The following is a 19803-nucleotide window of genomic DNA, read 5'->3' on the forward strand; positions in this document are numbered from 1 at the left end:
CAAGATAAGGAGGCATCTATGTTAACGTACAGTGAAGAACATACGGATATATAATTGATAGCTGTGTTGGGTGAGATGGTTTTTCTGTGCTCTTGCCTTAGAGTATACCTATTCATATTTTGCATATGTGGCTAAGTGGATGCTCTAATTTTAGGCTTGTGGTCCAATAAGTGAATTGGAAGCTACAAGTCAGGATGGTTAAGCATTTAGATAGCAGTATGAATGTACATAGTGGTTTATAAATACAACTTCAAACTTAACACAACAGAACAAAGAGCTTAAAGGAGGCTGAGGAATCATCAGTGTAGGATGAATCTCTATGTAGGAAAATAAAGGATGCTTGGACACTACGGTCTGATAATGGCTAGGGTAAGTGACAAATTGCAACTACTGCTACTGATGGGCTAAAAGTTATAAATGGCCCTCGTCTGTGCTAGAATCCCCTCTTATTTTTGGTGTCCTCACCACTGTGTTATGCTCCCTTGTTTGTTGCAGCTTGTGCTTTAGGCCATGATCCCCATGGGGCAGAGATGGCCATTTATGATGTTTGTGTACCTACTTCAGCCGTGGTTGTAGATTAGCTGGTATACACTACACTTGGCTACTGAATAAACAGGTGGACAAGCCTATGGCTGCTTCAAGCACAAAGGTCAGCATGACTGAAAACAGAAAACCAAATACGGATGGTGGAGCTGATTCAAACCTTGTCAAAGTTTTAATTTAAAAGGGACTTTATGTATTTTCTTTTATTAAAGGCTAAATTTATTACAACAATTTTTCTTCACAGAGAATTTTGTATTTTCATCAAAACACCTACATTTTTGTTATGATGAAAATCTGAAAAAAACTGAAGTAAAATTAACACCAAACATGTCACTGTTTGCCAGAAAATCTCAAATATTTCCCTACCAGCTGAACTACAGAGATAAAATTGCCAAATCAGGTTAAGAGGGTGTGATTATTTTGTAGGACCATAAATTTAAGGTCACAAAGCCAAATCTTGGCCCCATTGAAGTTAATTGGAGATTTGCTTCTAACTTAAAAAGGCCCAGGATTTCACCAGCAGGGCTTAACTCTTCTACAGGAGAAAACAAGAAGTCAGTGATGGCTTTCAAAGGCAGTGCCAAATGGCAACAGTTGGTAACCCCTTCAGAGAAACAGAGAGATTAATTTAGTGGTGCATGCCGAAGTGGAGATTTGTAACTGATGATAGGTAAAAAAGGGGAAATGAATTTAAGAAATGCAAGACAAGCTGGAGAAAGAAGGAGCAGTACTGAGCAGACAAAGACAATGCTGAAGTCAAGGGAGTCAGAGGACAGTGCAGAGATAGTGTTGACGGAAGTGAGGAAGCAGAGAGATATTAGGAGGAAGTTCAGTTTGGGGGACACAGTTTGAAATGACAGCAGAAAATCAAGGTAGGAAATCCAGATAATGGGAGCATTGCAATTGAAGAGCTGGAATAATCACAGGTTTCAGAGTAACAGCCGTGTTAGTCTGTATTCGCAAAAAGAAAAGGAGTACTTGTGGCACCTTAGAGACTAACCAATTTATTTGAGCATAAGCTTTCGTGAGCTACAGCTCACTTCATCGGAGGCATAAAGTGGAAAATACAGAAGATCTTTTTATACACACAAACCATGAAAAAATGGGTGTTTATCACTACAAAAGGTTTTCTCTCCCCCCACCCCACTCTCCTGCTGGTAATAGCTTATCTAAAGTGATCACTCTCCTTACAATGTGTATGATAATCAAGGTGGGCCATTTCCAGCACAAATCCAGGTTTTCTCCCCACCCTCCCCAACAAACCCACTCTCGTGTTGGTAGTAGCTTATCTAAAGTGATCACTCTCCTTACAATGTGTGTGATAATCAAGGTGGGCCATTTCCAGCACAAATCCAGGGTTTAACAAGAACGTCTGAGGAACGGGAGAGGGGGTAGAAAAAAACAAGGGGAAATAGGTTACCTTGCATAATGACTTAACCACTCTCAGTCTCTATTCAAGCCTAAGTTAATTGTATCCAATTTGCAAATGAATTCCAATTCAGCAGTCTCTCGCTGGAGTCTGGTTTTGAAGTTTTTCTGTTGTAATATCGCAACTTTCATGTCTGTAATCGTGTGACCAGAGAGATTGAAGTGTTCTCCGACTGGTTTATGAATGTTATAATTCTTGACATCTGATTTGTGTCCATTTATTCTTTTATGTAGAGACTGTCCAGTTTGACCAATGTACATGGCAGAGGGGCATTGTAATAATCACAGGTAGTCTGAGTCTGCCTGAAGACAGAGAAGCCCACATTGTACTCCAAATTACACCCATGTAACTCCAGGAAGCATCCATTAACTTTATGGGTGTATTCCTCTCTGTTTCAGAGCAGTGTAACCAATCAGAACACGTCTCAAGCTACCAAGAGCACAGGACAGTAATGTATCCTTCTCATCTTCTCTCACTAATAGAGACATGGAGGATGCAGTTACAGATTGAGGTGCAGGAGAAAACAGTAACAGAAGGGGGAAAACTGATCAATGGACTGAAATCCAATAAGACTAAAAAAGAATGAGACAAGTGCTGTTTACATTATCTAAGGGATGGTTAGTTTCAGCACAGACAGAGTGAAAGCCAGGTTGGAGAAGAGGAAGATTGACAGTGCAGTCAAGCATTTCCGTGATGGAATCAGGTTGGTAAGTAAATGAAGTTTCAGAGTAAGACAAGAGAGCTTGAGTCAGAAGTATCCGAGACAGATAGCAAGTGAAAAGGTCGTGTCTGAAAAGTTATGTCCCGACCCCACTTTGTGTTCCTTTTTAATTGCCATTCTCAGCGTAGAAGCCAGAAACTCACTTATGGAAGAAGGGCCCTCTCTTCATCTTAGTACAACAACTTATAGTAATATCTGGTCATGGCAGACTTAGTAAAGGCCTATCAATTTCAGCAGAGCTGTGTGGGCCCTGTCTTTACAAATGGAGAGTATCTAGTAAACTCTTATCAGAAGTTCTATGTGCCCAAAGAAACCAAATTTTGTGTGAACTGGGACCCCTTGAAGAATAGTTATACTATTCAATCCTACAGTGTTATATTGCACTTAGAAAACTTGAGATACAGCTCTCCACCCACAGAGGACAGGAGTGTTTGGCCTGTGGCCATTTCCTGAAATGAATCTGAATGTAGCTTTCACATATCTTCAGAGCTGAGGGATAAGAGTATCAATAGAGCCCTGGGCCCAGTTTTTCAGAGAGGATGTAGTCACTTTGAAAGTTTTACTGTAGACTTAATCCTTGCTGTACAGCACTGAGTGCTAAGATGCAATATTTAATGCGTTTTGCTTTTATAGCTGCATCCAGTAGCATTTCCTCACTTGACAGTCCACAGCTGAAGTACATTCACTGAAGGTAGACACCACCATATGTTTCAGACACTGACAGTTATAAAATAACATTTATTGACAGCAAACATTAGAATAAAGCAGTCACCCAATTGTGATACTCATTATGAAGAGCCTACTAATTTACAAACAATTATATTAACTTCATTACATATCCTTCAATTGGAGAAGTGGCAGTTGGTGCCTCAGATAGGACGTGGCACTAGTAAAGCTAGGCATCAGCTCACAAGATCTTGACTATATGCAGGACAAATACTTGAGGTCACCTGAGAACTTAGGACGGTAAGAGGAATAAACCAAATCTGGTCTTCAAAAAGCCATTTGTTTTTATATATAAAAAGATATCAAGCAAAAGGATGTAAAAACCCAAAGGAAATATCGCCTATGTTAAACAGAGAAACATGGTTATGCACTGGGGAAGTGAAATTCGGTTAGTTCAAGTCCTGAAGTGTTACATACATTCAGGCAGTCCAATCCTAAAGATACAGGACTTCATGCAATTGGTAGAATACATACAGATAGATTCATGACATGTTATTTGCCTATTCCCCTACAGGGCACAGAAATTTTAAGCATCCTCTTTCTGTCTGCTCTCAACACCTGTAGGTGCTGTGACTTCCAGAAGCTGGGAGGGGTCTGCCTTTGGAGATTTAGTGGCTTCCTCACTGGCAGCAGCCACCAGCTACTCTTCATTAGGCACCAAATCTAGCTGCCTTAGTTCAGGTTTACAGATCTCTTCTGTGTGCACTGCAGGGACTCTGCCTCCTTCCTTGTCTTCCGTCTCATCGGCAGAGACATGGGAATCTTTGTCCCTCTTCTCATTTGTGGCTCCCGTTGACTCTGCATCAGGGCAGGCCTCCTCACTCTCCGCTGGCTTCCCCGTAGCCGCCTCTGTAGCTTCTTCAGTCCTCTGGTCTGTTGGTTTCGCATGAGCCACATTGAGTCCTTTCTCGCCAAGTTTGCCTCCCATGTTTGCTGTGCAGTAAGTGGTTTGCTTCTCTTTCTGAGAACACTTGAATCTTGCTGCGGGTTAGTAACCAGTGAGATATCTGTAAGAGAGCTGAAGTGAGATAGGTGATACCTTAGCTATTTTATCATTGGAAGTGAATATCTAGTAGCAAAGGCGAAACTCTACTGAGTAATAAGGATTGGGTGTTCAGAGGACTGTATAACTTAGAAGAGCACTCCAGCAGAGTATTTCTATATTATTCTCCACCTGCAGGAGCTGATTGAAACATTCACCATGGGACAAGAATTAGAAGTTCCATAGATTACACATGAGACAGCCAATGAGCTGAATGCCAAGATTGCCCACAGCAGGGCAGATATTACTGGCAACCACTAAGACATGACAGCCTTTCAACGGATAACAAATAATTAGAAGGCCCACAGGCACTTCTCTAATTGTTTCTTTCAATGAGTCCCTGTCAGTTTAGGTTCATCCCCCCATAAGCTTGCACATTATTGCCATTCTGATGACAATTAAGACAAAATAGTAAAGGGAGGACTTTATTTGCTTCTAATATTACTGACTGAACATCAGGTGATGTAAACAGCAAGATGTTTGGACCGATTAGATAAAATAGAACTAATTCCTAAAGTCCAGGCAATCAGAACTCAATGACAGAAAGTTGCCTCACTGCTAGAGTTATACCTTCAGTGACAAGTGGATTGTGTTTAGTTGCCTTATAAAAGGAAGGTTTGTGGACAGGGGCAAATACTTCCACTCTTCAGATCACAAGTTTGTCTCTTTAGTTAAAATATTAAGATGTGAGCAGTGGGGTTAACTTGTTACATTTGGAACAAGGGAGGGCATCAGACACAGAGCAGCTTGCCTTTAATGACGTTACTCAGAGGGTGTAAAATTAACTACCTGTGTATGTCTGTACACCATTAGGATCTACACTTGTGTTGTAGAGTCAAACTCTTGCAAAGCTGACAGTGTGGAAGTAGAGATGTGTTTTAGGGTTGATGTTATTTAACAAGTTGCCCCTGCATTGTCCAGTAACAAGCAGCGTGATATGAAAACCCACCAACATTTCTCCGTCTCTGCTATCAGAAAGTGTCTTGTCTTTGTAGAGATTTTGTTGTAGCTGCTGACTGGATGGATGTCCCTAGCAGGATCTGTCACCTGGCATAGATTGCAGAAGATACTATCCCTGTACCACTCATACTCAAATTTCTGCTGCAGAGTATAATGTAAAGAGTACACATCTCTACTTACTCCATCATCACTGATGGAGTATGTGCTCATACTAAATTGTAAACTTCTTTTGCCATCCCTCCACTCTAAAATGTGTCTCTCATCTGGATTCTGCCATTAAGCTGTAGCTGAGCTGGTAGGGAAATGCTTATAGAAAAAAAAAAATCTGAAAAACCTCCCTGTAGGAAGGATTCCAAAGTTGGAAAACAGGGTGATTGGAAACTACTCTCAGCTAGCAGCTTAGGGTAGGTAACCAACTCCGATTACAGCTATTGATTACTAAACATCATGCATAGCATAGTCTCTAGTAACAAAACTAACTTATTTTTGTTGCCCTGTCTTTCTTTTAGATCATGATCTCTTTTCTGGCAGAGACTGTCATTTACTATATGCTTGTACACCTACCCCATCTATACAAGTTGAATATTAGTCAGTCTGCAACTTTAATTTGGTGGATATAAGCAGGTGGCCATTCCAAGCCCCATGCATGACAAGACCAACAACTGAGCTGTTTAGAACTTTAGCAAAACTGGGAAGAAAAAATGAGTGAGGTGTTGTTCAAATGGAAACTTTTGCAGCTAGGGTCCCTTTCACAAAGCATTTGGGGTTTCCTCTAAGCACCAACTTAAAAAAACCAAAAACACCACTGAAGAGTTAAGGAAAAAAGTTCAGATTTTTTCTATAATCATTTCCTACCAGCTCAGCTACAGCTCAATGGCAAAATCCAGCTGAGACATTTTAGAGTGGAGGGATGGCAAAAGAAGTTGACAATTTAGTATTAGCACATATTTAATCAGTGATGACAGAAGTAAAGATGTCCTTAAGAAATGAAAGAAGCTCCAGCAAGGAAGAATATGTAGAGACCATACCAAAGTCAGGGAGTTAGACAGTGGAGATGGAAACAGGAAAGCAGAGATACCAGGAAGGACTTTGAACTGAGCAGGAAAAAAAATCAAGGAAGTTCAGACATGTATGAAATAAAAATGGAAGGGAAGAAGTAGCCAGAATAGTAGTAGATAATTTAAGGCTAGCTGAAGACAAGGATACCTCTACTATATTTTCAGTTACTTCAATGTAATTCCAGTAAGCATGCTCTTTGTAAGGATTTTTCCTCAGAGTTGGAGCTGCACTGAATGCCTCCAAAAGCACTGAGAACCTATGACCGAACTCTGAAAAATAGTGAATCCTGCTGATATTCTTTATAGAGCCTGAAAATGCAATTATTGGTTGAAGTCCAGGAGAAAGTCTTATTGAGAAGGCAAGTCAATAGCCTGAAGTCAGATAGAAAGATGCATGTACCTTTTTACCTTAGTCCTGAGGTAGGGGGTTGTCATTTACCACACACCCAGAGTGAAAGCCAGGCAAGGGGGAAAAGCAGATAGCATGATCAAGGATTTCAGAGGGGAAAACAAAAACAGAGATTGAGGCTAAGGAGGAAGAAGAGGAGAAAGGGTGTGTAAGTGGATTAAATTTTGAGATAAGGGATGAGAGCTTGTCAACACTCCTTTGACACAGCTAGCAAGAAGTTATGTGGCGCTATTACCCCCCTTTTGTTTTCCTTTCTAGCTGCCCTTCTCAGAGCTGTCATTAAGAGTTAGAGGTTCACATTTGGAGAAGGGACTCTTTACTAAAAGCACCATTAACAGCACTGCTGTTAACATCCTGTAGATTATAGGCCTAGTTATTTCAGCAGAGCTGCGGGGGCTCACTATTTACATAGGGAAAGTTACTATGGTAAAGCTTTACCTAGATAGAATGAGTATAAAGCAAGATTGTGTGCATTGGGTCCCCACCCAGCATAGGCCCATTATTAACTTGTGGAATGTCACAGCTATACGACTCAAGTGGGCTCAAAGCTTAAGACTCTCAAACTGCCAAGCCTAGGAGGTCTCCACCACATTCATGTCCTGAACTGAGCCCTGACGGAGCTTCCTTGTATCTTAGTGTTCAAGGGTAAGACTCACTGAGACCCACTCTTAAAAGCACTAAATCACTGCGGGTGGAGGGAAGAGACACTCCCTCAAAATGGTCACTGCTGTACAGTGTGGAGAAAGTTAAGATACACGGTCTTTTAATTACGTGAGTTATTCATACCCATATCTAGTAGCAACTCCCTGCTCCCCACACAGCCCATAATTAGAGTTTGTTCAGTGAAGGTAGACACCAGCCATAAACATTTCAGATATTTGCTTGTTGCAAGAATAAAACATTTATTGACATCCTACATTTGAACGGATCAGTCAATGCAGGTAATTCTATACAAGGACTTACATAAACCACAAGTGTCCTGTTACTGCATATACAGGATAGATTGCTTATTTTATAATTTAGTAATTATTCTCTTCTGAACAATTAGATTAGTTTCTTCTGGTTTTTAAGTGGCAGCTGAGGCCTTAAAATGGACCTGGAATTATAATTAACATGTTCCAGTAGAGCTAGACAACACCTCACAACATCTTCACTGCATTCAGGACTGATAGCCACATCATCATGCAACATAACAATAAGAACAGGGAATCAAGTTTGTTCTTAAGAGCCACTCATTCATTGCATATAAGGGATATCACACCAAGACCTTAAAACCCTTAGATACTGTTTTAATTACATTCAGGCATCTACATTAAACAGATAAAGATGGCTATGCACAGCAGAAGTTTGAGAGACAGGTCAGGTACTGAGATGTGCTGGACTGGCTGACAGTCCAGCCTTAACGATACAGGAAGTGTGCCCTACCAGTTGCACCAAGTCCTGTACCAGATGCACGCCATCTTACTTGCCTATTTCCCTACAAAGGGCTAAAGTTTGGCTAAGAGCTGGGGATACAGCTCACCAGTGCTGATGGAACCACCCAAAAGAGGTCATTTTACTAGCATTACTCAGTCTGTCCATTTCACTCTGGTGCCAGGGATCAGATAGTCGCTGAAAGATGGAGGTGTTCTGCCACAGCTACAGTCTCAGAGGTTGGAGAAGCGGAGAGTTGAATTAGCGTTGCCAGGCTCATTCTGCAGAAGTTGCCTCTTCGTAGAGATGGGTCTTGAAATGGAAATTTGGTATTCAGATGCTGGGGGATTCTATCTATTCACCATCCCCTTCCTGTCTGCTCTCACCATCTACAGGTGTTGAGACTTCCAGAAGCTGGGAAGGGTCTGCCTCTGGAGATTTAGTGGTTTCCTCACTGATAGGAGCCACCAGCTGCTCTTCATTAGGCACCAAATCTAGCTGCCTTGGTTCAGGTTTACAGATCTCTTCCACACCCACTGCAGGGACTTCACCTCCTTCCTGGTCTTCTGTCTCATCAGCAGGGACCTGGGAATCTGTGTCCCTCTTCTCAGTTGTGGGTCCCATTGACTCTGCAGCAGGGCAGGCCTCCTCCCTCTCTTCTGGTTTCCCTGTAGCAGCCTCTGTAGCTTCAACCACATGGGCTATTGGTTTCTCATAAGCCATGTTGAGCCCCTTCTTGCTCAGTTTGCCTCCCATGTTTGCAGGGGTACAGCAGCAGCCTTGAGACAGTAGCGGTTAGGGACTTGCCTTGCTAATACCAGTAACTTCAGGGCAGGGGCACAATTGATGCTAGGGAATGTTAGCAACCAGAGAAAGATCTGCAAGAAAAAGATGCAATGAGATGTAGGAGGTGTTAGATACTTGGTCATTGCAATGACCACTTGGCAGTGAAGGAACACTCCTCTAAACACCCAACCTACCCAGTCCACTGGGGAACGTAAGAGACTCATGCTACAATCTCACATTACTACCTTAAGCTCCACCACCAGGAAATAATGGAAACATTAACCATAGGACAAGAAGAGGTAGGCCATGGATTACACACAAGACAGCCAAAGAGCTGAATGCTCAGAAGAAATATAACAAGGCTGTTAATGTTGGCACCCAGTATATGGCATTACAGCATTCCAAATAAGGACAATAGAGGGAGAAGAAATACATGCCTTTCTGGTTTCTCCCCCTCCCAGAACTCCTTGTCAATTTACAGTTTCACTGTTTTGGTATATAGCCACTTAAATAGCACCCAAAGACAAACAAACAGAGCAGAGAGGGGACTCCCTTGCCAATAATATTAACTAAACACAGTATCTGAACAGTTTTTAGCAGACTAATTCCTAAAGGCCAGGCAATCAGGACTCAATGAGAAAATTCTTGTGGCCTAGCCATATATTGGCTATGCAGTGGCAACAGGAGGTTTTTTTGGTTAAAAAAGGCATGGCTGTGATCAGGAGACTGGTAAAGTTAGTTTAGCTAAAGAAAGAGAGTTATGAACAATTCAGTTCAATTTATAGTAAGTGAGTACTAGACATACAGCAGAGCACAGTACCATTGGTTTGAATCAACAGGTTTACAATAGTATAAGTCTGCATATTAATTAGTACAGGAAATATATAGATTTTAAGAACTCCACCCATCAATGATGTATGATCCACATACACACAATTCCCCTCCCAGGAATTAGTATCATCCAGTTTACATCAAAACCATATCTTACTTCAGTAGCAACCAAGATAATGACAAGACAGACACAATCTTATTATATATAGTCCCATAATAAAAGATCAGAAAAGCATTTTAACAGAGCAAGAAAACAGGGAGGAACTCTTACTTGCAAGCCAAACTCAAATCCACTTCAGACAACTTAGCAGCTGGCAGTACCACCACACCCTCTGATAGCTTCTGAGCAAATAGATAGGTCTTATATAGGGCTAGGTGGTCACACAGAACTACTTCCCCACAAATCCCTGAACACGAGTTCCACTGAATTAATTCCCCCCTCACACTACTATTGCTTATTTAAGTCTCTGAAGAACTGAACTGAATATAGCACATACAGCTATTTAAACATTCTGTGGCTGAAATCTTTTTACTCAAACTCTCTTTGTTTTGATTTGCTGTATTTTGCTTTACAGAGTTAAAAAATAAAGTAAAAATAAGGAATGGCCACATATATATTTCCATGCCCCTTTCAACATAATTTTATATCTCAGCATCTGAGTTTACAGTATTGATTCAGGTGTACTTAATAAGGCCCCAGACTTGCAAAGACTGAAGCATATGCATGACTTAGTGGACATGAGTAGTTCCATTTTGCTCAATGGGTCTACTGTGTACTTTGAAGGATTGGAGTCTAAAATTGTACTGTGCAGTCAAACTCTTGTACAGGAGGCTAGGCACATGCAGATGTGCGCCTTAAAGGTGATGTTTGTTATTGGATAATACCATGGACTATTGTTTAAAAAGAAGTTTTGGGTGAGAACCCATTCTCATTTCTCCTCACTGCCATCTGCAAATGTCTCAGCCTAGAAGTTTTACTGTGGTTGCAAGTCGAATAGATGTCCCTGTTACTAGCAGATCATCCACCACTGGGCATCTCAAAAGTCACCGTGGCTGCAGCACTTTTGCTGAGATCACTCATTGGTGATCAGTGAGACAGAAGGAAGAGAACATATCGGGAATGTGCAAAGAGAAATCCTCCTCCGAACCAAAAACCTCCAAATGAACCTAAAAGCAGGAGTGGAAGGGCTGGTTCTGATCAGGTCCCAAAGCCAATGGCCAACGCATGTTGGATCAAATGGATCAGTTTGTTCCACCCTATCTTTATTCTCCGGATTTGGGATTCCCAAATTTTGTGATTCCCATAATAAATGAGTGGCTTTGGGACTTTACATTTCCGTTACAACCCTCCTTGTATAATCATTTGATCTAGATCAGCTTTGGCCTTCATCTGCCTGTGCCATGCCTCTGCCGTCTTTTCAGAGGCAGCAGCTAGTCTTCATTAAAATGAAGGCAATTCCCAATTTTTAGTGTGGGAAGGCACCTTAATCCTCTCCTACAGTACCTTTAGTGCCTGTGTAACAATCCCAACCACAGATCATCAGCAGGGTTTGAATCCTAGCCCAGTGTTGCCAATTTTCTCAAGTCCCAGCTCTTGAAGTGAAATAATGACATGAGATTGTCAGATTTTGTGTGTGTTTGTACACCATGTGGTTGTGAAGAAAAACTTGGAAAATATGCCCCAAGTTCACCTGACCTGAAAAGCCCTGAAACCAGAAGACAAATAAAAAGAACTCAGCATGTATTTTTTTTAAATCTCATGGTGGTTTTTAAACCAATCCTATGGCTTTTTACAGTCTCATGATTTTTGAATTTGGGGAATTAGCTTTATTGGTGCTCTTCAGCACCGAAGCCTAGACATCTACCTCGTGTGCTCATGCAATAACTCCATTTGCTTGCAGCTATCCTAGGATGTTATACTATATCTTGATTCTTTTTGCAAGCATGTTACACTTGCATTAAATACTACTGAGGTGGCAAAACTTACTGACCCTCCGAACTACAGATGATAATTTTCAGAAGTTCGAGAGCTGGAAGCACCTGTCAGGGATCTGGGCTTCAGTCCTGTAGGGCGTTCCTGCTGGGGTTCGGGGCTTCAGCCCTGCAGCAGAGTGGTGGGGCTAAGCGCTTCTGCCCTGCAGGGAAGAGGGTCTCGGGACTTCAGCCCCACAGGAAGCATCTTCAGGGGCGTGGGGCTTCAACTGAAACCTGGAGATCCCCAGCCCCACAGGGCAGAAGCTCCGAGCTCCACCACCCCATCACAGGGCAGAAGCCCCTAGCTCCCCACCCAGTCTGGTAGGCAGAGAATTGGGGGATAGAGGGGGGACTCTGCAAGCTGCCCTTTAACTGTAAAAGAGTTGCATGTGGCTCATGAGCAGCAGTTTAATGACCCCTTTAATATTAAGTCACAACAGGGTAGTAGGCTTCTTCTTCAAGTCTCCCACAAAGGCTTTTATGGATTTCTTGTGTTTTTCAATTCATCTGGAGAATGTAAAGAACAGAGAATTAAAACTGACGAGAAGAGAGGAGATCTGTCGGTTACAAGCTGAAATCGACAACTGACTACCCCCCCTGCCCTCTTTCCCTTTTGACCATTATTTGCAATGAAAGAATTTGATCGTCACAAATATGGGAGGGAGATGCTCAGTAGATGAGGTGACTCCTGATGAGATACCCTATTTTTTTATGGGCTGTAACCTTCATTTTATATATTACTGCTCCTGCGGCCACGGAACAATGAACGCTGAATGCGAGAGACTTGGCATTTGCTTAAGGCTCTTAAATAACCTTTTTTTTTTTGTGCTGAATATGGGCCACAACAAACATACACATTAGAACTAAATATCTGGACACCCAGTAAAGTGCTGCATGAGTGATTTGATTACATACATTTTACCACACATATGGTCATTTAGCAGGACTAGGACTGTTCTTAATTACTTGGGAAACTATGCACTGGAGGGGCAGTTGCAAATATGTATCAAGATTGCCCTAACATATGTTTGAAGAGGCAGGAACCAGTCACATGGAGGTAGCTCAAACGTGGTGTAAGCCCAATTGCTAAGAACACAGGAATCTTAGATTCAGTTATTTTATTCCCTAGCTGCATTTATGAATATTGTACCACAATGGGAATTGGAGGTCAGTCCCTCAACATTTGGTGATTTCAATAAGCTCTAGGAAATAAATACAAGCTGATGAATACTGGCTAAACTGAGAAAAGACTATATACTGTCTACCTCTATTTGGATACAATTTATCACCTGCAGAGAGAAGCGATAGACAAGCACCAAACCCCATTGCCAGCCTTTTCTCCTCCCTTTGGACCACATTCAGTTACAGAATGATTTCTCTGGGATTTTTGGTAGCACAAGATAAGCATGCCCCCTGTGTTAATACACTGTTAACAATGGACAGATGCATAACTGGCAGTTCCCCAGATTTTTATATGCTCTGGCTTTACACTACCTCTTTATCTTCTGCACGTGATGCTAAAAGCATTTAGTTCTGCTATACCGACTATGGTAAGGATCATCTCATTTTAGGCTCCAATTTCGTAGTACATAAAATAAGCATGACTATACAGCCTAGAATTATAAGGGCTTTTGATGGCACTATGTATTACTCCTGAGGGCATTCTGCACCAAAAAATTAAAAATTCTGTGTACAACATTTTAAAATTCTGCACTTTTTGTCAATAAAGGCAGAGGCTCCAGCATGGCAGTGGGGAGTACAGGCCACTGGCTGCATAAAGGTGGGAGATCAACCGGCAGCCCCTCCACCCCCAGGACAAGGACTCAGCGGTGAAGCTGGACTCTGACCCTGACTCAGCACAAGACCTGGGCCTGCCCCAGAAACACCCTGGGGCCCTGCCTCTCTGCGCCAGGTGCAGGGCAGGTAGGCAGGCTCATCCAGGCAGGATCCAAGTGTGGAGGGATCCAGGTGTGGGGTGAGAGGATTCTGTGTAGGACAGTCTGGGTGCAGGCAGCTCAGTGGGGGGATTTGGATGCACAGAGGCACATTATGGAGGGGGATGGGTTCCACATGCAGGGGCAATAGGGCACTGCAGGGGCTTCCAGGTGAAGGTGGTTGGGGCTCAGTGGAGGGCTCTGGGCACAGGGGCCTAAGTGTGGGGCAGGGGGGTCTGGGTGCTTGGGGAGGGGGGTTTGGTGGAGTGTGGGTCTGGGTGCAGCTAATTAGGGGGCGGTGGTCTGGATGTGGGGGGCTCAGAGGGGTGGGGCTTGTCAGGGTCAGGGTTTAAGTGCTGGGAGCTCAGAGGGGGTGGTCTGGAGTGCAGGGGTGGGGTCCAGAGGCAGTGGGTCTGGGTGCAGGGGGGATCCAGATGCAGGGGTTGAGGTTCAGTGGGGTAGGGTTTGGGTATGGAGTGTGAGGTTAGTTCTGGATGTACCAAGAAAGTCTTGGAAGGGGTGGCTGGGTATGGGAGGTCCAGATGCACAGGGGTTGTCTGTACAAATCCAGACAGAAGGATAAGCAACTTATACCATCCCCACACCTTCTCTTTGGATTTCTCCCCGATGGTTCCTTGGGATTGTTAGCAGACCAGATAATCATGCCTATAAGTTTGTTAGTAGTGCATAGCTGTAAAGTGGAGAACTTGTACGTTGCCTCAGGTTATTTTCCCCATGCTATGCTTTATGCTATCTGTTCAGGTTTTTGTAGAAAGGCAGACAGCCAGATAGGAGATTAAAGGTTGTATGCACTAGCAGAACAGGAAAACAACCCTACCACAGCAATTTAGAGAGTAAAATCACCTTACAGGGCTGACTACTAAGGTGCAGAGAAGGGCTTGGGAGCAGAGCTGGTCAGGAATATTTTGACAAGAACATGTTGGTTGAAAAAGGCCATTTCACTGACACTTTATTTGGAAGAGGACCAGTTTCAACAAAAGCTTTGGGGAAGAAAGGTTTCCCAGTTCCGAGCTGACATTTCCTGGTAAAAACCAGAGACTTTCCTATTCCAGGATAGCCAATAGCCCAATAATTAGAGCACTTAGCTAGGATATGAGAAACCCAGGTTCAAATACTTGCTGTGCCTGTTTTAGGACTTGAACATAAGGCTCCCACATCCCTGCTGAGGGCCCTACCCATCAGAGTATTGGCTGTGATAGGGTAGGCCTCTTCCCTCCCCTTTTGAGAGCAGGGGAGGGGGAGAACAGTTTGTCACAGATCAGGCCAGGAAAGGTTTCCTGCCTAGTTCTACTTGTCAGACAGACATAACAGGATGGATTTTAAAGAATTACCAGAGGAATGAGGAGGCAGAAGTTCAGTGTCCAAGAAACTGGACCTAGGTCAGACAGGCATAGCTGCATGGGAGCGGCCTCCTCTGGGCAGAAAGGTTCTTTAGGGCCTTGAATAGTCGATAGACACAGGAAAAAGAAAAAACAAAAACCAACCCCCCCACCAAACCAAACCCTACACTCAGTAGCATCTTAGTCAATTTAAGTACTTAAGTGGGCTACTTCAGTTACAGCAGCAACATTATTGTTGCTGTAGGCGGAGAATAGTAATGTAAATCCGACACTACAGGTTAGAGTTGTTTTGACTGAGCTCCCTATGAAGGAGGCCTGCTCTCCAGTTTTTGTACTACTAACAATTGTGTGCTTTCTACAAGTAGAGCTCCTTGTCCTTGCCAGGGAGGTGTAAGCTATACTAGGATAACCACAACCACACTGGAGAGGTGGGCCATTACACTTTTAATTACACTGGTATAATCAATCAGTACAACCTTTGTTTTTTAATATAAACCCTGAAGCATCTGGCAAAACTCCAGTCTTGATTGAGGCAGGAATTTTCAGAGTAGCCTGAGGGCATTTGTTAATGGAAGCTGGCTGTCCAATGCCCTTGGGCTGCTCTGAAAGTCCCAGCCTTTGCTATCAAGGAGCACCCAGGCCCCTTTCTAGTTTGGATTCTGAAATAGTACAAGTTGCACTCTCAATAGTCTGGTTAACATGCAGCAAAGCCTCCCTGTTCACGCAAAGGGCAATAGTTATGTAGAAAACAGAAGGGCAGACAAGATGAGCAATGTGCAGAGACACTGAGTGATGAGCATAAAATACTGTTTATTGACACAAACATTAAAACAAGTCTAGCATTTGACAGTACAATACACAGGCTCGTGTCTCCTTTTCTCATCTCTGAACTCAAGTGTATCCTCTTCCCAACTTGGTGCAGTATGGATGCATGTTAATTTGCAATGGTTAGACAGTTACATATTTCAGTAGCTTATTCTCCAATACTAAGTGGCCTTTAGGTATCTGTCAGAAAATGACCCTCAAATGCTAATAAGAAGTGAATGGTATGTGCATTAGCTTGACAGCTCTCTGTAGGCTAATTCAGGTGAGATATTAGTTAACAAGATAGTGAGGGATTAAAACTTGAGTGTTCAGTGTTGTAAAGGGTGTAGAAAATAGGGAGAATGGTAATTAAGGTGTTCAAAATACCAACTTGATCTCAAAAGTCTATTTTGTCTTCTGCAAAGCATTCTTAATACACATTACTTAAAAAAGGTAGACAGCTATCTGTAGCAGAGTATGTTTACAGCAGTTTAGACACAGATGAGCTGTACTTTCCTTTTCTATAGATGGTAAGAACGGAGACTAATATTGGCAGAATGCCCATTCTACTATATCTGAATTCTACACAATTGCAGTTTCATGGGATGTTTTGGGCAAGACATACAGCACAGCTCAGGTACAGGAAATCTGTTAGTTTGTTTTAGGCTGGCACCATTGCTGGGATCTAGTTTCTCTTCTGTTTGGGATAGAGGCTCTCAGACCATAGGAATAAGGTCAGGTGCTTCTCTTGCAAACATCTCCTTTGAAGGCACAGCTTCACTGCCAATAGGACCATAGACTGAATGAAGGGCCATTTCACTTTGTGCCTTGGGTTTCAGAAGCTGAATCAATCGGTTTAGGCTCCCCTTGGACTCTTCTCTCATTTACTGCAGTCACTAGGGATGCCAGGGGCTGGAAAGCATGTGTCTCACTACTGGGCTCCAGTGTCTGAGGGAGCTCACAGCTGGCACCAAGAGAAGCGACTGGGTCTTCTTGCTCAGTGTACTGCTGTAGTTTTGACTCAGCATCTACAGAGATCTTGGGCTCAGAAGCTTTCAGAATTTCTTCCTTGCTTATTGCTGCATGTTCCCCTCCTGCCTGGTCTTCAGTTATATTAGCTGGGATTTGAGGATCTTGACCCCTCTTTTCAAACTTTAGTTCTGTGGTCTCTGTCAATGATTGCAGAGACTCAGCCTCTTTTGGGGTCTCTAGCACAGTCCCTGGAATAGGACAGGCTTCAGTTTCTTCTGTGGTCTTAGCAGCAGCCTCACTGGTCTCTTGGATAAACTTTAGAATGGTTCGTGCTGTTGCGTACACTTCAGCGGTCTGTGCAGCAGACTGAACCTCACAGCCTATTGGGCTGCATGTGCAAGAGACTGTCTCACTCGAGTCTCGGGGTAGCTCTTGTGTGGCTGGGGCAGCAATTTGTATCTCTGTCTCTGCAACAGGAGGCACTGCCATCTCTTCTGTGGCCTGCACAACAGGACAGGACTCACTGTTACCTGCTGGAGTCTCTGTAGCAGGCTCAGACTTTTGTACAATAGGTGCAGCAGTTTGCACCTGAGCTGCTTCTATGGTAGGCCGAGTCCCACCCCCCTCTGGCGTGCTCCATTCAGTAGACTGGGTCACAGTCTCCCTCACGGTCTCAGTCTCTCGGGGACTCTGTGTGTCTGTGCCAGCAGCCTGTACCACCATCGCTTCTCTTACCTCGGTGTTCGGATGGGCCTGGTTTTCCCCAGTAGGCAGAGCCTCACTTACTTTTGCAGTGTCTAGTGCCATGTCTTCAGTAGATTTCCCCTTAGCTGCTTCTGCTGTCGGCCACACACCCGCCTCCTCAGGAGTCTCCGGGTTTGGGACAGATGCTGCCTCAGTCTCTGGAATAGGATAGGCCTCATCGTTCTCTGTGGTATTCTGGGACTCCGTCTCTGCAAGACGTTGGGCTCCACCAGTCACATGCAGGCTCTCTAGGATCTCTACAGCTTGCTGGGCTTCACCAGTAGGCAGTGTCTCTTGCAGGATGCCTTGCATGGCTGGCAGAGCAGTTTGTCCCTTGCCAGTTTCTTCTGTGCTGTGTACAGTCTTGTGGGCCTCAGTGTCTGGCTTGCCTAGCATTCTAGGCTGGGAGTCCGTCATTATCTCCAAGGTCTCAAAGGCAGGCCGGTCCTCACCAGCCACTGCTTTGCTCTTTTGTGCGTGTAGTGCGGTAGGCTGGGTTTTAGTCACCTCTGTGGTCTCTGACCAAGGTTGGTCCTCACTGTTCTCAGCAGCGTTCTGTGTCTCAGTCACTTCTGCAATGCTAGGAGGCTCAGTGGGTTGAGCCTCACCAGACTCTCCTTTGGTCACTGCAGCAGAGTGTGCCCCAATCATTATTTCTGTGGTCTTCTCAGAAGTCTCTTCAATAGAGCAGACTTCAGCCTCTGTGGCCTGTGCAATTTTCTGGCCCTCATTGGTCTCCTCCGTAGTCTGTGCAATACTATGCACCTCACTCACTTCGGTGGGCTCTAGAGACCTCTCTGCAAGAGGCTGGAACCCCTTGGTGTCTTGGAGGATCTGGTGTGCACTTGGGGAAGCAGGTTGTGCCTCAGTCACCTCCATTGGCTCTGCAGTAGAACAGTTCTCAGCATGATCAGTTACTTTCTGGGACTCACCCATTTCAGCAAGTTGCATCTCACCTAGCTGTGTGTCCTGCACAGCAAGCTGAGCTGCTATCAATTCTGTGGAGGCTAGTGTAGTCTCTACAATAGACTCTGCCTCAATCATTTGGGGGATCTGTGCAGCAGGCTCTGCCTCTCCGAGAGCCTCTTGCCTGGTTGACATTGCAACTGGCACCTCAGTTTCTTCTCTGCTCCATGCAGTAGGCTGATCCTCAGTCTTCAATACACCAATATCGATGGGCTGAATCTCACCAGCTAACTGGGCCTCAGTCCCTTGGTCATGTAGCACATTAAGTCGTGTTTCAGTCACCTCTGTGGTCTCTTCAATAGGAGAAGACTCATAGTGCTCTGTGGCAGCTTCAGTCTCATCTGTGGGATCTAGTGAGCTCCCCTCAACAGGCTGTGCCTCACTAGTGTGCTCTGAGGTCTCTGTGTCAAGCTGGGTCTCAGTGGTTTGGGGGACTGCTGGTGGCAGCTTTGCTTCTGGCTGTGACTCATTCCCTTCAGTGGTCTCTGCACTAGGCTGGTCCTCACCATGCTCTGTGGCAGTCTGACTCGCAATCTCTTCTGTGGTCCTTGGTGCAGGATCTTCAGAGCAGTCAGCCTTGCCCATCACTTGGGTGGCATCTAGTGCAGTCTCTGCAGCACGATGGGTCTCAGGTGTCTCTTGTGGGGTCCCTTCCATCTCCATGGCTGCCCTCTCAGCCTTCTGGTCTGTAGATTTGTCAGGCACACCAAGACGCTTCCTTTTGCCAAGCCTGCTCCCCATGTTGGCAACTCTGCTGTAAACCACAAGAACCAACCACAGTGTGATGGAGAGGACTAACCCGCCCTTTTGTAGGTGCCAGCTGTGGAGGCAAAAGGGTCTTTGATGCTAGGAAGGAGACAGAAAGTTCCAAGCGTCTGTCATGTGTCTGAAGTGTCCTAGAAACCAATGACAAGCATCTCACCTACAAGATAAGAAAAACTTTCATTAACACCCACATATGCTAGCCAGTTAGTACAATAAGCTTCTCTCCTGGGACAGCCAGCCTCAGCGGAACCCTAGGGTCAGTCTCTCTACTGAGAGCTTCTGTTCCTGTCCCTCTTCTCTCTCCCCTTTTTATCTGAAGGATCTAAGCTCTTTAGGGCAGGAAGCGTCTCTTCCAGTTTTAGTGC

At 44.1% G+C, this 19803-nt stretch overlaps 1 protein-coding gene across 1 annotated transcript; it reads right to left on the minus strand.

Moving 5' to 3' along the window:
- Positions 1–16755: 16755 nt before the first annotated feature.
- LOC140901647 (uncharacterized) lies at positions 16756–19414 on the minus strand. Its single transcript, XM_073320856.1, has one exon. The coding sequence runs from the start codon at positions 19412–19414 to the stop codon at positions 16808–16810; it is 2607 nt and encodes an 868-aa protein (XP_073176957.1). The 3' UTR covers positions 16756–16807.
- Positions 19415–19803: the final 389 nt, after the last annotated feature.

Source organism: Lepidochelys kempii, chromosome 22, assembly GCF_965140265.1.
Source record: "Lepidochelys kempii isolate rLepKem1 chromosome 22, rLepKem1.hap2, whole genome shotgun sequence".
Lineage (NCBI taxonomy): Eukaryota > Metazoa > Chordata > Testudines > Cheloniidae > Lepidochelys > Lepidochelys kempii.

Excerpts from the sequence above, each read along its gene's own strand:
- LOC140901647 (XM_073320856.1), bottom strand. The coding sequence starts at position 19,414 with ATGGGGAGCAGGCTTGGCAAAAGGAAGCGTCTTGGTGTGCCTGACAAA.